Raw genomic sequence first — 20,346 nt, forward strand, 5'->3', positions numbered from 1 at the left:
GCGAGTGATGACGTCACCGCGGCCGGCGTCCAGAGCCACACACAGGCACATAGAAATGCTCTGTGCCTGTGTGTGGCTCTGGATGCCGGCCGCGGAGAGAGAACTAAGTCACTCCCGGCGGCGGCGGAGTGCAGGACCTCGGGGGAGAGGAAGGGGGTGTGCTGACAGCAGGTGCGGCCCGCGGGTCTGTATGCTGCTGTTTTTGGTGTCACCCCCTTGAAGGGTGACACCCGATGCGGGCCGCACCCCCCGAACCCCCCTTCTGATGCCACTGACTCCCAGCATTGCATAAAGTCAAAGGTACTGAAGTTCAGTATTGTTATCCAACCCTTACTGAACTCAATACATTATCCACAACTTTCCACCACCTGGCATTTCTATGCTACTTTATGCCACTGTACTGCTAATGCACTGTGCAGTGGCAAATGCAGGACTTCAAAAGGGGGGTTTCCAACTGCTTGATTTTAGAGTGAGTGTGGCCAGTCCATGAATACGGTAGAATTAACACAACCAGCTTTAATATGCGTCATACAAATGGTATTGTGTGTCATAATTCCAGCATATAGAGGACCAGCAATCACAGCAAGCCATTATATGCGGCAGTAGGGCCATCCTGCCTGAGCTGAATGTATTTATTTTAGATGTGGGCACCATTCCAGAGTATTAGAGCAAGTTGGGGGGGTCCCCAACTCCCCTGGGATCCCTGACCTGGGCTGACTAATGGTCAGGGCTGATGCTGTGGCTGGGGGGCCCGGTGAAAGGGCACCCCTGGCTGTGGCATCAGTTCCCCATTAGAAAGGGTCCAGGGCTAGTTTTAAATATACGGGGGACCTCACGTCAATTTTTTTTCTCCATATATTTAAAACCAGCTCTGTCCCTCCTGCCTGTTGCTGGTTCGTAATTTGCAGTGGAACCATACACATTTTTTTTCCCTGTAAATTAAGAACCAGGACAGGCTGGCAAGCCCAAGGCTGGTTAGTGTTTTGGGGGGGACCTCACATCTTTTTTTTTTTTTTACAAATTAACCCTATTTAACCATTTACAGAAAGAAACATACACAAATCACAATGATTTGTGTATGTTTCTGACCATCTTGCAACTCAGGGGGTTGAGAGTTTGAAAAGTGATTTTGACAGAGAGTTTGTTCCTATCTCACTCGAGCTTGTCATCCCAATTCTTGGTAAATTTGAGAGATGTATGGCCCTAATTCAGAGCCGGATGCTCTGATAGAGCGTTCGCTCTGAATCAGGGCCGTCCTTCTGAATTTTTAGAGCGGCCTCCTGGCCGCTCGTATAGCTGTGACCATCGCAGCCATCGGACTTGCGACGAGACCCTTGTGGTAGGGTCTCGTTGCCGCAAGCCCTGGAGTGTTTTTGGCTCTATCAGAGCCGAAAGCACTCCGACTGGCATCACTTGTGATGTCAGTGGGGCCGGCCCCAGACGGTAGGCGTTCCCATGGGAATGCCTCCGTCTGGCCAGCCACGCTCCCTGCACGCCCACCAAAGGGGGCGTGCTGTCATTCGCCATCACCGTCGCTATCCGGGTCTCGCGCATGCACACTGGGCCAACATCGACCTGCTTGCGAGCGCTCAGCATTGGGCCCTATGTTTTAGATGAAAAGTACTTCCGATTTGGCCCGATGGTGATTTGATTCGAGATTGCTATCTCATCCAAGTTTTACGAGTGAGATGAGAGAAATCTCTCTCTAACTCACCTGACTTTACCTTTAGTAAATTTGCAAGCAGGAAAAAAAATCAATAAATCACCCGAGATGGTCATCTCGGCCTATCTCGAATGTTAGTAAATTTACCCCAATGACTATACAGTACTAGTGACATACTTGATTCTGTACTTTTACTGTACCCTATTACTGTTCTAAAAATTGCCTTTTTTCTCACAAAGTAACTGAGACGGCTGGTCCTTCGACTGCGGGAGGCGGTCATCCGCATTTTTTATTTAATTTTATATGACATAATTTTAAAAAAAAGCAGCACTGTACTTGCATAAAGTTTATAGTTATATTTATAAATATAATATAAATATATACAGTACTATACAGTAAATATAAATATATTTATAGTGTGCGTACATGTGTGTGTGCAGGGATACAGTCAATAGACCAGTGGACTAGATGTCGCCGGTCTATATCTCGACTGCAGAAGCCCAGCACAGGAGTTAAGATACTGTAGGCGTCAACATACCGGAAAAATACAGAACGCCAAAGGACGTCAGCCCGAATGAGGCAAGTCCTGGAGCGCCCTTAGCTTTAGCCACACGGGGGGGTGTTTAGGGTTAAGGTTGGGCACCCCCGGGGGCAGGTTTAGGGTTAGAATATAGGGGGGGATGTTAGGGTTAGACACCGCTAAGGGAGAGTTGCGCGGGAGAGGGGTAGGGATAGGGTATTTACCTTCTCCCTTCTGGCTGCCGGCATTGGGATATTTCATATCCATTCTATGTGTGCATGTATGTTTTAATAAACTTTAACTTTCTATGGTGTGTGTCTTGTGTTTATTTTAATATATATTTTGCTGTGGAACTACAGGTACCAGGGATGCCCACTCGTCAAAGCGGTGCCACAAGTGTGTGTCTTAAAACGCACAGTCAGTTTGTAATCCAGGGACCGCTCTGTGACTCAGACCAAGCAATTAGTTTCTAAGACGTGCATTAACTACAGTATCTGTCCGGGACAACGCCCAGTCTGTAATATAGAGACACGTCTTTCTGGGTTGACTTCTAGTTCAGTGATGATTTTATGCACCACTATTAAGGCAACACTACAAATTACTAAAACATGCGATCGCGTATTCTGCAGTGCTGCAGCGACCGACACATTCATAGTGGCACATTAGTTGTCATAGCAGATGGGGGATGGTGTCATTGGCAAAGGTCACCATTCCTCGCCTTTTCAGGACACAAGGGCAAACCTTGAGCTGACTGCTTAAATGGCTAACAAAGCAGCCTTTATTATGGTAATGAAAGGCTCTTGCTTGCTTTGGGGACCTGATGCACTGTGTGTCTCCCGACCGGCTCAATTGGGCATGCGCCACAGCATAGTGCTACTAGCAGGGCGCTACATGGCATATGGAGTGGCTCCACTGGGCATGCACCAGAGATCCCATGTGCAACCCCCGGAGCTGTCAGCCACCACAGCGCTGATGTGCTGACAGTGCCGCAAGTATGTGGATTAAAATGCACAGTCAGTTTGTAATACAGAGACCTCACTTTTAAACAGACCCCACTACTAGTTTCTAGTCATGAAATCTGTATACTGTTTAAGTCTAGGACAGTGCCGACAATGATGCAAGTATGCAGCTTCAAACGCACAGTCAGTTTGTATTATAGAGACCCCACTTTTAAACAGAGGCCACTACTAGTTTCTAAAGTCATGAAATCACTATAGTCTGGGATGCAATGTGTGACTCCCAACACACTTGGAATGCGCAGTACTATGAGACTCTAAACGCCATAGCGTGACTAGCAGGGTGCTACGTGGGTACTGTATTGGAGCACCGTACACCACTTTCTTGAGCACACAGTGAATCAGCAGTACAGTGGCATAAAGTAGCATAGAAATGCCAGGTGGAGGAAGTTGTGGACAATGTATTGAGTTCAGTAAGGGTTGGATAACAATACTGAACTTCAATAGCTTGGTCTTTATGCAATGCTGGGAGTGCATCTTTTTGGTCAACACAGATACCTGTATAAATGACAGAACTCACACACCACCAAGTGATTTCTTTTTAATCCTGTAGTGAAGATTAAAAAAAAATTTAAAATAAAAAATTATTTTCCAGGTCCCGAACCCCCAATAAAAGCACTGTAGCAAGGCGATCACCTAACCTCTAGCCCACATGCCAGCCATATCAAGAGCTGCACCTGTCGTGTATGTGATATGCCATCTGCGAATTACAGCAAGCAGTGTTTAAAATGTCAATAGTGGGCTCATCTGTGTGCACTCCACCCACCCGCTGCTGTTTTTAATAACAAAATTGTGTCTTCCTTACAAAATATTATACTAGTACATATAGTATATACACAGTACCTCACTGTTAGAGAATAAATCATCCCATCTCATTGAAAGCTGTGAATGCCTCTCATTAATCTACAGTATCGGTTATACCGTCATAAGAACACAGCATTCACACTACTGTACAGTTTTGCATCCCGTTCTAAGACCTTATGTGATATTAAAAAGATTGGCTGTGCGAACATGCAATATGCAAATACACTGCATGCATGTGATATCCATCCAATTTAACAGTATGGTATTCAGTACAAATGACATCAGTGAAGCACTCACCACCCAGCGGTTAAGCAGTGTATTCCATGCCGTAACATATCTTTCGTTGAAGAATACCACAGTCGCCAAAGTCCAGCCATCATGTAATGTTCCATGGCGTGACACAGAGGCCTGAATGGCACGCTATGAGCAACAAACTAGCTGGGCACATCTGTACATCCACATTATACTGATTGTGTTGGTGAGGTGTAATTGACAACAAAAGCTAATCAGCTATAATTGCACAATCCGCTTTCCTGAAAACATGGCATGTAGTATGCTTTTACCTAACAAACTGAAGTACATGCTGCTTGTAGTGGGGAGAATTTGTGAATTCAAGCTAATTCACTACAAACACACATTGTGTCTCTGACAATCGATGCAATGCAATGTGTCAGGGACACTTGTACGTTTTAAGTTAACGTAGTACATCAATCACAATTGCTTTTTACTATAGCTAATTGTAAATATAAAATATCTTTACATCTACCCAATACCACATATGGAAAATATTTGAGTACTGAGTGGACATGTGCATTTATTGTCTGCTTAATATACCTGCACTAATTATAACTCCCAACTCATTTATTGTAGGATAGTGCAGATTTCTGCTAATCTTCCTCAGACCATTGAGGCTAATGAAAACCACAGTGTTACTAAGCGGCCATTAGTACTTAACGTATTCAAATACCAATCTCTGCACAACAGTGTAAAGCCGCGTATCCACTTCACGATAAATTGGATGATTTGAATGATAACGATATTATCGTTCATCGTCCGCAATATCATCAACGGTGTCCCATCAACGACCAACAATGTGCGCTCCTGCTGGTCATTGATGACATCTTTCATCGCCCGTACTTGCAGGGCAACCTGACGATATCATCAGGTTCTGTAGTACCGGGATGAGGGAGGGTGACGTCACTGAACGATATTGTTAACGACATTGAGCCCGGCACTGCAGGGCAGACACTAGACGATATCGCTCATGAGGCATATCGTCTAGTGGGTACGCGGCATGAGGCAGTTAATACTGCTAATAAAGATGATTGGAATCCTAATATCTAAAAGAACATTATTTAAGAATAAGGTTGCATGATAAATCAGAATAATTTAAATGATATACATGAGTGCCAATTACCTCGGTCCATAATATATAGGGTCAGTTACTTTATTCTCAATATCATATTCATATGTTGGTAACCTGATCATTTGTTCAATTTACTGCTAATAATATAAGTAGTTACTGAATAGAGATACAATTGTGGCAACAATTAATTGATACATCCCCCTTTAACTGTGTGCAAGAGCATTCATCCATAAGAGGGAACACCCTCATCCCACAATATAAGGCAATATTTACTGTACTATATTATAGCATATAAACTGAGAGCAAGACAACACCAGAAATTAGTATCTGTTTATTTCACAACTTTGCAAATTGTATTAATGCATGATATCTTTAATATGAATGATGGCTTTTAATATTTCACTGGTACGGTACACAATTTTAATGAATGAAATAAAGGTTATATGTTATACATAAACTTCTATAGTGTGCCTAACAAAGAGACAATCCTTTTCCTTTTTTTCTTTGTTTAACCATATTTAGAGGTATATTTACTAAAGAACAAAATAGTAGGTGGCGCTTATCACTCACAACAGTGAATCGTATATCAATATTTTATTAATACAAAACAGATGTATTTCAGACAGTAAATAACCAATATTTATAAAACTCCCGGGAGTGGGGTTATAAATACATCAATATAAAAATAGATGTTGTATATAAAAAAATGAGCACATACATCTAATAAAACAAACACATGTAGGTCAGCTTATGGCAGGCATCAAGATAGTTAAATCATCCACTACAAATAGGACCTCACTGTTCCACGGAGTCTTTTTATAATTGCAATATTTTTATACAATAATCTTTGTTATTTTGCAGATTTGTAACTTTATATCGCTGGTGAATAGTAAGATATGTAGCAAAATAATGTAGTTTTTAGATCACTCACAGCCAGATGCCGGGAATCCCAGCTCTCCACAATGTTCCAATAATAAATGTCAACAATGAGAGCATGCTCATGTGTTTCAACTTTTAATAATAAGGAATAATGAGCCGTCCAGAATCCCAGCTCTCCACAGTAATCACAATTACTGCACGTTAAAGTTTTACCACCTCCAATGGTAGGTAATTAGTGACTTATCCAGCAGTGTGAATATTCCTCCTGCTGCAATAACTCGGCTCTCCTCTCCACGGAACTCACCGAAATAAGCCCTGCAATTAGAAGACCCCCGCAAGGCTAAAGCTGGCCACACACCAGACCAACTTACATCCAACCAGCCAACTTGTTGATTGGTTGGAATGAAAATCTGGTAAGGAATGGGAGTAACTGATGATCAGGAATTTGCTCCTAAATACCAGAAAACAGATGAAAATGGTCGTTCAGACAAGTTTGTTAAATGTTTTATCTAAACAATTTGTTCAAACAACAGTTTTTGTCAATTTTCCGGCGTTTGGGAGCAAATTGCTGATTGTCCTTTGATTTCATACCTTACCAGATTTTCATTCCAACCAATCAACAAGTTGGCTGGTTGGATGTAAGTTGGTCTAGTGTGTGGCCAGCTTTAGGCTGGGTACACACGTAAAGATTTTCTGTCCAACCATCCAACTAGTTGATTGGTTGGAACGAAAATCTGGTAACGTATGGGAGTAACTGCTCCTAAATGCCAGAAAACAGATGAAAATGGTCATTCAGACAAGTTTGTTAAATGTTTTATCTAAATAATTTGTTCAACAGTTTTTGTCCATTTTCCGGTGTTTGGGAGCAAATTGCTGATCATCAGTTACTCCCATACCTAACCAGATTTTCATCCCAACCAATCAACTAGTTGGATGGTTGGACAGAAAATCTTTACGTGTGTATGCACCATAAGTGGGATCACAAGTCCCGTATAATCGACACGTTTCCGCGCACAAGGCGGCTTTTTCAAGAGTTTTATAAATATTGGTTATTTGCTGTCTGAAATACATATGTTTTGTATTAATAAAAATATTGATATTTACGATCCACTGTTGTGAGTGATAAGCGCCACCTATTATTTTGTTCTTTTATGTTTTGTTGATAGAGATTTGGCAAAGCCTCTTGTAGGTGTGCAGCTTTCATTACTAGCAGAGGACAGATTGCTTTACACCCCCGCTGGCGCCTGGATTATTATCTTTTTTGTATATTTACTAAAGGTCGATTTTAATAGATTTCAATCGATTTAAAATCGATCAAAATTGATTAACATCGATGTTATGATTCTGGGGCTATATCACACATTTACTAATAGACAATTTTTGATTTAGTTTTGTAAGTATTAGCAAATGTGTGATTTAGCTCTAGAAACACAACATCGATGTTAATCGATTTTTTTAAACGATTAAAATCGACCTTTAGTAAATATTCCCCTTATTGTCTTTGGCAGAATCCCCCCCCGCATGAACAAGACCTATTTATGTCATAAGTAATAATTTAGGGTTACATATGAATTTTTAGAGACACCTACTAGTGCAGAAGTTCTCCCAATATCCCCTTCCCCCATTTACAATCGGATTTGCATTTGATTTGAGAATGCAGCAGCGTCCCCAGACACCCCGTGACGCTCCCATAACACGCCCATGAGACGGCCCCTTCTTGCAATGACTTTAGGTCACCTCCCAGTCTCCACCCTAATAACGCCCAGGGATTGCAAAACTCTTCTCAAGTGTTAGTGATGCCGTACGCAATTGCGAATGACATTTGACAAATGAGGTCACGCATGTGTAGTAGGGGTATCCCATATCGCTCAACTGCGTAAGCATCGGCAGTGCCCTAATCTCTAAATCAAGCCCAGAACCAGGGTCACTGAAGGGTAGAAGGAGACAGGGGTGCAGTACACTGGAGACAAGGAATGAGCTAGAGAAGAACAAGAGGGCGGAGGGCCCTGCCTGTAAGAGCTTACATACTAAGGAGAAGGGAGGTTTGGAGAGATACCTGGGAAAGATAAATGGTGGAGGGTTGGAGAGGTATTAATTGAGGACGAGGGCTAATAAGACCAAGTTCTCCCATTATTTGGTGCACACACTCCTGCAGCATCTGGTCTCGCTAATGCATACAGTACGCTCATGAAAAAGTGGTGCGACCGATGTTGCGCCAATGTTGGAGTGTATAGAATTTCCATCGCAATTGCACAGACCACACAGCCTGAAAGTTGGCGTCTCAGCGCTTGTACAGTCCGTCGCCCAGCGGAGCGCAAACGGAAGGCTGAGATTAGCATTGGCATATTCCCATAACCGCTATTGAGAGAGCGGGTACATTACCAACCATCTCCGCACCAGGCCCTCTGCCTGCTCGCCCATACGTTAGGTACAGGATCACTGAGTACAGAAAAGATTCCCACCTGTGACTCCTGCCAGCTTCCGAAGGCTCAACTGCCCGACCTATGACCCAGTTACCTGCCCAGTCTGCGGTGTGATATTAATGTATGGTACTTGCTGTATGTTATGGCATTCCTCTGTGTACTGTATTTATCATCTAATACCCTGTATAATGTGAAATGTTTGTGTGTTTACCCTGTACGGTGCTGCATACATTTTGAGGCGCCTTATTAATAAAAGATAATAACAATAATTTGGATTTTCATCGCTGAATTCGGATTAGGTACAACATGTAAATCCGGATGAAAAACAATATTTAGTTTTGTGGCAGAAGATTATTTGGAGAATATATATTTTTTTCTTTTTAAAACACCCTTACACCTGTCCTGTGGTATTACCCCTTCTGCTTCCCACCTGCAGAGCACTGCGGAGCGTCTATCAGTTCCCCCTGCTGTAGCTGATCCATGCACTCAGAGATTTTGTGAGAAATAAGGGCCTGATTCAGAAACGGACGCTAATGCGATCGCAGCTGCGATTTCTTACACATCGCAGCGTCGGTTTCGCTTCCATGTGTAAATATCGGTAACATCGAAGCACATCGAGCAGCCATCTTGGCCTTGAGGCAAGTCTGACCTGTGTAGGAGATCACACGAGCAAATTTATGCACGCCTATGAAACGTCGTTAAAATGAACAGACACGCCTGCGTTTTTCAGACCACCCTCAAACGCTGACAGCCTGTAACTCACTTTGCAATGGATTAATCTGTGTGTACATAGTCGCAGTGCGTTCGCTGCGCACGTATGGTGGCAAACAATTGCTAGATCTGCATCCGTAATCGCCATTATGTCCAGCTCTGAATCAAACCCTAAGTTCCCCTCCACACACTTTTGTCCCTAGTGAGTGCGTGTGAACCAGAGTGCCGTTCGCATTGCATTCTGGGACGTGGTTTCAGCAGTGATGTCAGCAGTTACAGAAACAGCTACATCACTCCCAGGGGGCCGGGCCAGCAGGAGAGAATCTGTTCTGCACAGCTGGGGGACACAGTGGGATGGCACGGTCACATGGGATGCAACCGCATCAGCTAAAGCCCAGCTGGCTGTGGTCGCTTCCCATGCGACTATACCAGTTAAGTGGTTAATTCCCTGGTTATAGACTTAATACTGTATTTCCACAGCCTCTGGCGTAAAGGGAGATTGTGTATTCTCTTACATACTTAATGGGAGGCAATTTCAGGTGCACTTTGCCTCCTCCGCCCAATTTCATAAAAGTTTTAACACGTGAAAGTGATGCCTTTTGGATGTTGGCTGCTCTTTTGAGCTAATGTACATTCACTGCAAGACCAGACTCCAACTGCAAACATTGGACCACATTTAGTTTTGTACACAAACACGATGGATTGTGTACAACTCCCATGCTGGACGATTGGCGCAGGTTCTGTACTGAACATGTGCCGACCGGTGTCTGAGACGACAGTCGCAGTTCCTCCTAAGCCGTAACTTTATTGACATGCTGCGACTGTTTGGGGTCAGCCAAGGCCAGTGGCTGCGACTTCTCTGATGCAGCTTCACTGGCCCCGGCAGTGTGAATTTCACGCCCATCTTGAGTAACTTGAAGGCCACTAAGAATTACACAAGGCGCCTCCAGCGGCATTAGCGTACAACTGTACATCAGACCCATTGTTACGATCGCACGTCAGACACAATAAATTATGTATAGAGATGTGCGGGTTCTGTTTTACTCGGTTCTGTTTGCCAAAATTATTGCAAGCTCTGATTAGTTCAGATTTATTTTATTGGCTATCCAAAACACGTGATAGCCGATAGCCAACAAGATGCCGTTTTTGAGATCTGAACATATCCGCGTAAAACTGAACCCACACATCTCTAATTATGGCATGTGCTTTAAGGATGATGGGTAACCAGCCTCATTTTATCAAATAAGTCCAACCTCTATATAATATAGCGTATTGGTAATGTTGGCGTACTATATGTTTCTTTTTTTCCTTTAATAGATACCTACATACCCTACTTACCTGTCATGTATGGTGTGCCACAGTCCAGATAATAAGCCCTTTCTTTAATAATTACCCTTGTTGACATTCTACTCAGCCCCAAATTCTCTTTTGTGATATTACAATGTACTTTTGCGCAATTGCTCCTGGTTTCACACAGAACATGGATTTGTGGGCCGAGATGGCAGCGGACAATGTATTGAAGCAGCCAGTGGTAGGAGGTTGGTGGGGAAAGAGGCTTCCTAGTCCAATGAGAATTCACTTTCTTCACCAAAGGGCAGTAATGTGATTTAATAGTGTGGGGCAGGATTATTTAAAGGAGATAAAGGGTGGAGAGGGTGTCCTGTACCTAAGTGGCATTCCCTAGTTGTGTGGAAGAACAACCTTTTTCTCTACGCCATGGAGTTTGCACTCACTACCAACGTCAATGTCCTGGAGATCAGATCCCATTCCTAGATCTATAAATGGACGCTCTTTGCATCTACCAACTGCACTTCTGTGGGGGATTTGCATTTCTGGGAACACCAACAAATGTAACAAGAAGCTTTAAGCTTACAAGTTCTAGAAATTATTTTAGGAGAAAAATGTAATGGTTTAAATGAATATAAGAATAGAGAAGTGGAAGTAAGTTGGGCTTTGATGTGATGTGCAATTGGTGTTTACCTACGCGTTTCATGGAGCTTTTCCCAAAGACTGTGAAATGCACTTGAGAATAATATCAAGAACTTGCTGATGTAATTGAGCAATGTGGGTCTGTGGATTATGCAGTTTGTATATTGCCCTATAGGGCCTTTTACCATTGTACATCATAAAAAGTGGATTACAGCCATTGTTTTAATGCATCTTTTTATTTACTTTATAGCTCATGGTGAGACAAGCCTTATCTCTCTCAGTACATGTGCAATGAAGATCACGGGAATAATTCGCCATGTATGACACATCAGTTTGACACCATTATTTAAGTTGTATCATTTCATCCTTATGCCAGCATTATGAATACAATATTTCTTTTGAAACCTTAATTATGACATACAAATATTAGACTTTTATCTCTGTTCCCAAGGGATGTTGTTTAATAACAGCTTCCAAATAACACAAGTTTACTGCAATGAGTAGCAACCAATGAGATAATAAGACTGTGCCGTAGCATATAATAATAATAACCAACAAATGAACATTACTATGCTGCAACAATAGAATATAACAAATAATATCTAACTGTTGCAGAGTTACATGAAAAATTATCATCATTTATACCCCAATTATATGCATTTGTAAATTGTGCTATCACTGCCATATGCTGAGGTGGGGATACCGTCAGGATGCTGGCGGACGGGATGCCGGACATCAATATACCGATGCCAGATTCCTGACGCCCGTCAGAATGCCCACGCCACCATCCCGAAGAGATCAAGATACCGACGTCAGCATCCCAATGGTAAGTATGTGGGTTAGGGGTAGAGTTAGGCCGGGGATGGGGGGTGTGGTGTTTATCTCAAGAATAATCACCAGGAATTATGTCATGTGAATGTAAATATAAATGTGTGTATCAACATGGATTCTAGGCAGTGTCCTGTATTTAACCTGTAGGAATACAAAGCTTGGAGAAGATTTGTCTTCCTGGAAACAGGCATCTAGATAACCAGCTCTTATCTCTACAGGCCATAAAGTTTGGGGGGAGATACATCCTTAATGCAGATGGTCAGACCTGGTCAAGCCAGGTCATGGGATATAAAATCCTTTACGAGGGAGATGACAGGAATGTAGGGTATGTTACCTGCTTATTGGTTTCTAAAGACCCATTCACACTGTTTCAAGACCCCCTACTTCCTATAGACAATATGGAAGGGTGTGGCCGATTTCTTAATGCCCAGTGTACAGCAATGAAAGAGTGAAAAATCCAAAGGTGGGGGCTAGTGAAGCTGTGAGAGTATAACTATGCATCTCCCCCAGTGATAAGTGTTCTTGTGCCCAAGGACAGTCCGAGACGACTGGCCAGAATCCAATGCTCCTGTGTCTCCTTCATGACTGAGTCTAGATGTAAACACTCTGGGTTCTTTTTGATTTTAATTCCTTTTATTTTCTGAAACTTATTTGTGATATATTTGTATTGTCCATATTTGTACTACCTTTTTCTGTAATCAATAACCTTGGAAATATTTTTCGGATTAAACATTCTTAGTCCAGTGTATTCTCTGTGTTCTTGTCAAATTCACGAGCCTGTGGGGTCAAAGCTACGTACCTATATGTAAGTGAGTGTGCATATCGAGATATGAGCGGAGAACCTAACGACTCCCGTTAACTTCGTTGGTGGTGGCAGAACCATGTTAGAGTAACCGTACGTGCTGAGGTAACCATAAGTCACTGTTGGCGATTCTCAGATTGAGGTATCTGGAGAATCGGCCGGCTGGTCGTGACAGGGGGGTTAGGTAGAGGGACCTCCCAGTGTGGGTTAGGGTTAGGCACTGACCAGGGAGGGTTAGCATTAGGCTGCGGGGTGGGGGAGTTAAGGTTAGGTACCACCAGGGGGAGGAAGGGTTAGGAACCACCAGGGGAGGGTTAGGGGGGAGAGGGGGAGGGTTAGGCTACTTATCGGTTATCGGCCCCTGTCAGGATTCTGAACATCGAGATGCCACTGTTGGTCTTCTGAGGTGTACACAATGCAAAATGCACGCAGGTCACCGTCTGTAGCACCCCACTAGCATATGTACATGGTTTACAACAGGCATACTATACTTACACTAAGGCCAGCGTTTGTTTTGCTTGAAAAATACATATTCGTTATCAGGCACATGAACAATTTAGCTATCAGCGTCATCAGGGCATTCGCAAATAGCCAATCTAAATGGTTTGCTAATGCAGGGTCAGACTTTCCTACTCTACTGTACCATCAGGGAGACCCCCAAATCTCGGATGGCTCTCCCGCATAATTGGAAAAGTGGACAAGCCTCCCTGAGGCCACCCGTGGACCATTCACTGATGAAAATATTTTACTAACAATGAAACGTTGGTATATACTGACTAAGGTTTATAGATGGCACTCGAAGGACTTGAATTCCATCAAAACAGCAAACATTATTAGGCCATGCAAATATATATATTTGTATGCCCTAATGTTTGATATTTATCAGTTGAGTGTTGGTCTATGTGCTCTGGCACGTATAATTGTTGTTGGTTTTTATATCTCTCAGTTACTATGGCAATGGAATCCAGGATGCAGCTGCACGTCACTGACAGTCAAATTTGCGGGCTGTACATGGACCGCGTCATGCCGCGTGCATCCTGCACTCCGGGTGAATTACATCAATAAAGGATAGATGTTTTGTCCTGAGGAAAGATAATTAAAACTGAAACACTGGACGATTTAATGCATGTATAGTATTTTTTTATGGATTTGAAGTCCTTTGAGTGCTGCTTATAAACCTTGTTCAGATATACTGTATGTGTGTGTATATATATATATATATATATATATATATATATATATATATATACACACACATACAGTATATCTGCAAGTGTATATATATGATAAGACTAACTTGCACTAGAGTAGTAAAAGCTAATAACAGATGTGTTGCAATGAATCAAAGATAAAGTAATGTAGAGCTTGCCTGCACACAATGTCTTTATTGTTCACTTAATGTCTCAAGATCTACCTGGACAGAAGTTATACAATTTCATCATTGATACATCCACACGTTCCTTTACAATTAGTTTTCATATTGGCCGAAAGAGTGCAATATTGCTTGTAATCATTGCAGCCATATTGATTATCAGACCATTGGCAAGGATTGGCTGAAAGAGTAAAAAAGATAAACAATGTAAATAATGATTATTAAGTCTATTAATAGCAAGTTGATAAACTAATTCCCTCTCTGATCAAGCAGATTACATTAATTATACTCTGGGGCATCAGACAATAACCTCATTAAATCAGAAAATTAATATATAAAGTCATAGATTTCATATCACAAGTACTGTAGGAAACCTGTGTAAATCAGTCATTAACAGCATTTCTCAGGTCAAATACTTAAGGGTATAGTTATAAAGTATGAGCTTTTAGAAGTGGAGATGTTGCCCATAGCAAACAATCAGATTCTACATATCATTTATCCAGCACCTTCTAGAAGATGATAGTTAGAATCTCATTGGTTGCTATGGGCAACATCTACACTTCTAAAAACCTGCACTTTAGTAAATATACCCCTTACTATTTTGCTAAAAATCTATATTTTGTTGGGGACGAATGGGGTAGTCTTTATGACAATTATGAAGGCGTACCTCAGTGCATAACATGGGCACCCCAAAATTTGAACATGGATTGTTAGAGGCCTGAACTAGGTTGATGGGCAGCAAACGTCTAAAAAAATGTTTATCCAATGCATACAAAATACTTTTAGACAAGGCTTGAGAAAATGTAACAGCCAATCCCAATACTAAAGCTGGCAATACAGGCTCCAATTATCGGGGCCATCCTAGACCAACTTACATCCAACCAGCCAACTAGGTGATTGGTTGGAATGAAAACCTGGTAAGGTATGAAAGCAAATGACAAACAGCAATTTGCTCCCAAACGCCGAAAAATGGACAAAAACTATTGTTTGAACAAATTGTTTAGATAAAACATTTAACAAACTTGTCTGACGGCCATTTTCATCTGTTTTCTGGCATTTAGGAACAAATTGCTGATCATCAGTTACTCCCATACGTTACCAGATTTTCATTCCAACCAATCAACTAGTTGGCTGGTTGGATGAAAGTTGGTCTAGTGTGTGGGCAGCTTAAGTGCACAGTACCTGGACAAACCATGTTGCAATGCAAGGGGTGCAAATACATACCTTATTTTGCATGTGAGGTAAAGCTAAATACTGGCTGCAGTTGCATGTAGCCAAGTCAGTTTGGACACACCCCTTCCAAATCTAAATATCTCTGCATATTATAAATCTGTAACCCCCCCTGCACTGCAACATGGTGTTACCCAGGTGCACAGTTACTTGCTCTTTCTTACTCTGGCCCTGATTCAGCAAGGACAGCCATTGCAAAGCTACATGCAGGCTATAGATATATAATGTATGCACGCTGGCAGCTTTGCAATTGCGATCCTTGCAATAATGCAAATGCAGCAGGAGGTGTATGACACCCCCTGCTGCATTTGCGATCCCAACACTGCAATGGAGGTCACAGGCTGGGATCACCATCACAACTATCGGTGGTCAATGGTCACGATGGTGGACAGCTTACTCAGGCTGGTCGGCTTGCGAGCCCAGGACACTGTGTTGGTCAACGCAGATCCTGGGCTGTCCACTACCAGAAAATTCCGGGAACGGCGGCCACCCCGCCCCTGACTCACCCCTTAAATGCCTCTGCCTCTCAATCAGGCAGAGGCATTCAAGGGTTTGCTTGCGACTATGCAGGACCTATTCTGCACACTCGCAGAATGGGTCCTGCGCACGCGCAGATTCCCAGTTATCGGAGTCCGCGATCAGCAGTGAATCAGGCCCTCTATTCCCAAAGCTGAATCAGGCCTACAATCTATAAATGAAAATACCTTATTTAATAGGAGTTAAACTTCATAAGCTGAAAGCACTGATCAGTACTTAAAGGAGGAATAGTGTGTGTGTGTGTGTGTGTGTGTGTGTGTGTGTGTGTGTGTGTGTGTGTGTGTGTGTGTGTGTGTGTGTGTGTGTGTGTGTGTGTGTGTGTGTGTGTGTGTGTGTGTGTGTGTGTGTGTGTGTGTGTGTGTGTGTGTGTTCTAAGAATCAAACAAGTTACAGTGTGTAAATAAGTATCAAATGGTTAAATGGGGCCAGTAACACACAACTCTGTTGCAGTATCCAGGACACAAAAGATCATCAGAAAGATAAATACTATGGCACAAGTCTGCTATTACGCCTGAGGTAATGTAATACAGAACTGGACAACAAGCTACAGTAACTACTATTTATCAGCAACAATAGATTCTTACATTGCTGTAACCCCAGAGAAGACTAGGAGGTAAATTAATTAAAGTGAGAGTTTTTAGAAATGGAGATGTTGCCCATAGCAACCAATCAGATTCTAGCTATTATCTTCTAGAAGGTGTTAGTGAAATGTTAAGCATAATCTGATTGGTTGTTATAGGCAACATCTCCGGAGATCCGGATTGCAAAGAGGGATCATAAAGATCTTCATATGGGTAAAAAATACACATTTAATTCCGTGCACATAATGCAGGAGCGACAGATTAGTGCTCAACACTGCTTTAGGCACTTACACTTTAAAGATGGAATGTATCAATTTTCACATGGAAATTGTGATACTGTACATCCCGCCCAGTTTCGCTTGCAAACCAGCCTCTGTGATCGCTATGCAGGTACGTCTGTCTGCTGGGACAGCTCTTCCTAGAGTAGACTTCCGGGTTTATGACCCAGGAGTCGTATTGCGAATGCGCGGCCATTGACCTGCACATGAGCAATCTGCAGGGGGGCAGAGAGGGATCCTTTGCATCCCTCTCTGAGGCTTTTTGTCATATCAAGTCCATAGGCTTCTATAGGCAACGTATCTATAGATCGGGCCAAAGTGTAACTGTACGGTGCTAGCTGCATACCGTCACAGCCAAGCCCTATAGCATTATATCGGTCTTGCCGTTCCTCAAGTCCGCAGTGGAAATCTTTGATGTTGTAGACCCTCTTTCATTACATACGGCGAGCTATACATGTTGCAGTAAACATTTAAAAACTGCATTTTTTTTTAGATTTTGCTGCAATTTTAATATTGATGCATAATTCCCTGAATTTTTAGGCAACGTACAGGTACAGTGCACCACCGTTGCCTAGAACTTTACCTTTCCCTTTCAGTAACACAACTGTTATTGCTGCCACAATTAATGATTCTTCTATTATTTTTAAAAACGAAGGGGGCGATGTCATTCCCTCTATAAGATATTATTGAAATGCTTAGAAGCTCCTATTTAAGATTAGAACCACTACAGGACATATGGTGAGACACTGGTATGCGTTCGGCATCCAGACCGAAGGTAAGTAGCGGGGTGGGGGGGGGGGGGAGGGTTAGGTTTAGGGGTTAGGGTTAGGCACTAGGGGGACGGTTAGGGTTAGGCACTAAGGGGGGAGGGTTAGGTTTAGGGTGCGGGGAGGGGGAGGATAGGTTTAGGTACCAGGGAGGGAGGGTTAGGGAGAGGGGGAGGTATGTCGGTATGTTAACCCTGTCGGGATCCAGGCATCAGGATTCTGACTGCCTGGATCCCCTCTGTCGGTATTACATACAGATTCTGAAACACTGATATTCAAGTCATTATAACACAAAGACTAGTGTGTCATATTACTTTGTAAGGCTGTCCTGGCCAATCTGTGGCTCTCCAGCTATTGTAAAAATGTCCCAGCATACCCTCCCACCGATTAGCTGGTAAGGCATGCTGGGATTTGTAGTTTTCACAACAGCTGGAGAGCCACAGGCTGGCCAGACTTGTTCTAGGGCTTATAGGATTCCTTAGTACATTAATGCCAAACACGTACTGCATAAGCCGTTTTCACAATTATTGGGGCAGTCTCCGCATGTAGGTCCAGACTTGTATGGATGGGTTATGGAGTTTATATTTCCCCTGAAAAAAAAAAAGATGCAAAATAAAACAAAGTTAAAAAAAATATAAGGGTCCATGTCATTAAGGGGCAGATGTACTAAGCTCTGGAAAGTGATAAATTGGAGAGTGATAAACTACCAGCCAATCAGCTCCTAACTGTCATTTTTCAAACACACCCTGTAACGTGACAGTTAGGATCTGAGTGGCTGGTAGTTTATCACTCTCTAATTTATCACTTTCCAGAGCTTAGTACATCTCCCCCTTATGTAAAAGAGACATTGTTAATCCTGTGTTGGCCGGGCATGGAAATAAGCAAAGCAGATATTTTGCGGACCGGCAGCGTCTCCGTTCTGGTGGCCATTCTGCGTGACCATAGGGTTAGTCAGAACTTTGACAATCGACTGATCTGCGACCGTTCTCATCTGCGGCTCAGCCGCGCCAGACGTTTTGTGATGTATGGTGCATTGAGGCTGGTGAATGAGGGCACATCTGCATTATAGATAAAATATGAATGGCGCTTTCATGGTAATATGAGGAATACTGTTAGGGGTAAATTTACTAAGAATCGTGTTTGACTGAATCGTGTTTTTGATGGTGTATGCCAGGGCTTAAAGTGGTCCTGGAGAGGCGGTGGAACTCATCTCCCCCCCCCGCTACCTACACCCCGTCCCCCCCACACTAGGCGGTGCTACTCTGAAAGGCCAGAACAATGTGACTACTGTACTTTACACACACACACACACACACACACACACACACACACACACACACACACACACACACACATTGCTGTGTTTAGGAAACTTTACACTGAAGTGTCGGGGGCCTGGGGAGTTGTCTGCCACCAGACAGTGGCCTCTGTCTGTAGGACTTCTATGCAGGGACGTGGTGGAGGGGGAACTAGTTCCATCTACCATTAGAGGTGCCGGAACCCAGTAGTTCCACCCCGTTCCTTCCTGCCCACTTTAACCCCTGGTGTTTGTAAGTGTGTGTGTTCAGACGTATTTGGACTGAACTCAATAGACCTGCCTGTGAGAAGCTGTGTACATGCTTCTACTAAACAGCAGCCTGTTTAGAAGAACATGCACAGATCAGCGTGGTCTGTGCAGTCTTCTGAATTTAAGAAAGTAATGAAAGGGTTAAATTTTAAACAAAAAATTACATGGCATCCCCCCCCAAGAGCATAACCAGCCCCGGACCTCTGTGCTCGGGCTGGTAGAGGGAAATTGGGGGGGGAAAAAACAGCATAGGGTTCTCCCTATTTTCCTATAACCAGAACCGGGCTGAACCAGCCAGGGTGGTAATGCCAGAGCAGATGGACACACAGCATGGAGTCTCCCTGACAATCTGGACAGCCTAGGACTGCCAATCCTCGAAGAGTGGGGACCCCCCCAAAAAAGGTGTCCCAACTCCCAAGCATTAACCAGTGGGTTTCCTGTAAATTAACCATGATTGGCTAAGAGTCAGGCAGCTCTTAGCCAATCAGCGGCCATGGTCATAGTAAGCGGCTGCTTATTGGCTAAGATCAGTTGAGGTTCAGGAAATCTCATGTCATTCAGCTAGCACTATACTGTACATACAGTTTAGCGTTGTTGAGGACCGGGTCACTCATTTTTTTTTTCTGAAGACCGAGATACCGAGGACAGACCTGCGCTAGGGAGTAGGTAGTGTGAGTGCGGGAGAATGAGTGAGTGAATGAGTGATAAAATAAAAAAACCTTCATTGTCCATGGCTGGTTAATGCTCAGGAGGAGGAATCCCATTTTTTTTTTTTTGAGGGAGGGTCCCCACTTTGCAAGAATTGCCAGCACTGGGCTGACCAGTTTGGGGCTAGTGAATGGTTTGGCAGGGAGACTCCACTTTGTACTGTATGTCCTCCTGCTGTGGCATCACCACCCCTCCAGCTGGTTCAGCCCAGTTCTGGTTATAAGAAAATAGGAGGAACCCCACGTCTGTTTTTATCCTGATTTTCCTCTACCAGCGTGGGCTCAGAAGTCCATTGCTGGTTGTGCTTTGGGGAGGGGGGGCACATCAATTTCTTCTTTAAAATGTAAACCTTTCATCGCTGT

At 43.2% G+C, this 20,346-nt stretch overlaps 1 protein-coding gene across 2 annotated transcripts in view; it reads right to left on the reverse strand.

The window, feature by feature from the left end:
• Positions 1-14,249: 14,249 nt before the first annotated feature.
• LOC148533730 (serotriflin-like) overlaps positions 14,250-20,346 on the reverse strand; it is an 81,556-nt gene continuing 75,459 nt past the window's right edge. For both annotated transcript variants that reach the window (XM_088467321.1, XM_088467322.1), the window contains exons 7-8: positions 18,214-18,299; positions 14,250-14,497 (exon numbers count right to left, since the gene is read on the reverse strand). In XM_088467321.1, coding sequence (XP_088323447.1) covers positions 14,370-14,497; positions 18,214-18,299 — 214 coding nt within the window. In that variant the 3' untranslated portion in view covers positions 14,250-14,369. The remainder of the gene's footprint in view (positions 14,498-18,213; positions 18,300-20,346) is intronic.

Source organism: Taudactylus pleione, unplaced genomic scaffold (assembly GCF_031769625.1).
Source record: "Taudactylus pleione unplaced genomic scaffold, aTauple2 ptg000070l, whole genome shotgun sequence".
In the NCBI taxonomy this organism is placed as follows: Eukaryota; Metazoa; Chordata; class Amphibia; order Anura; family Myobatrachidae; genus Taudactylus; species Taudactylus pleione.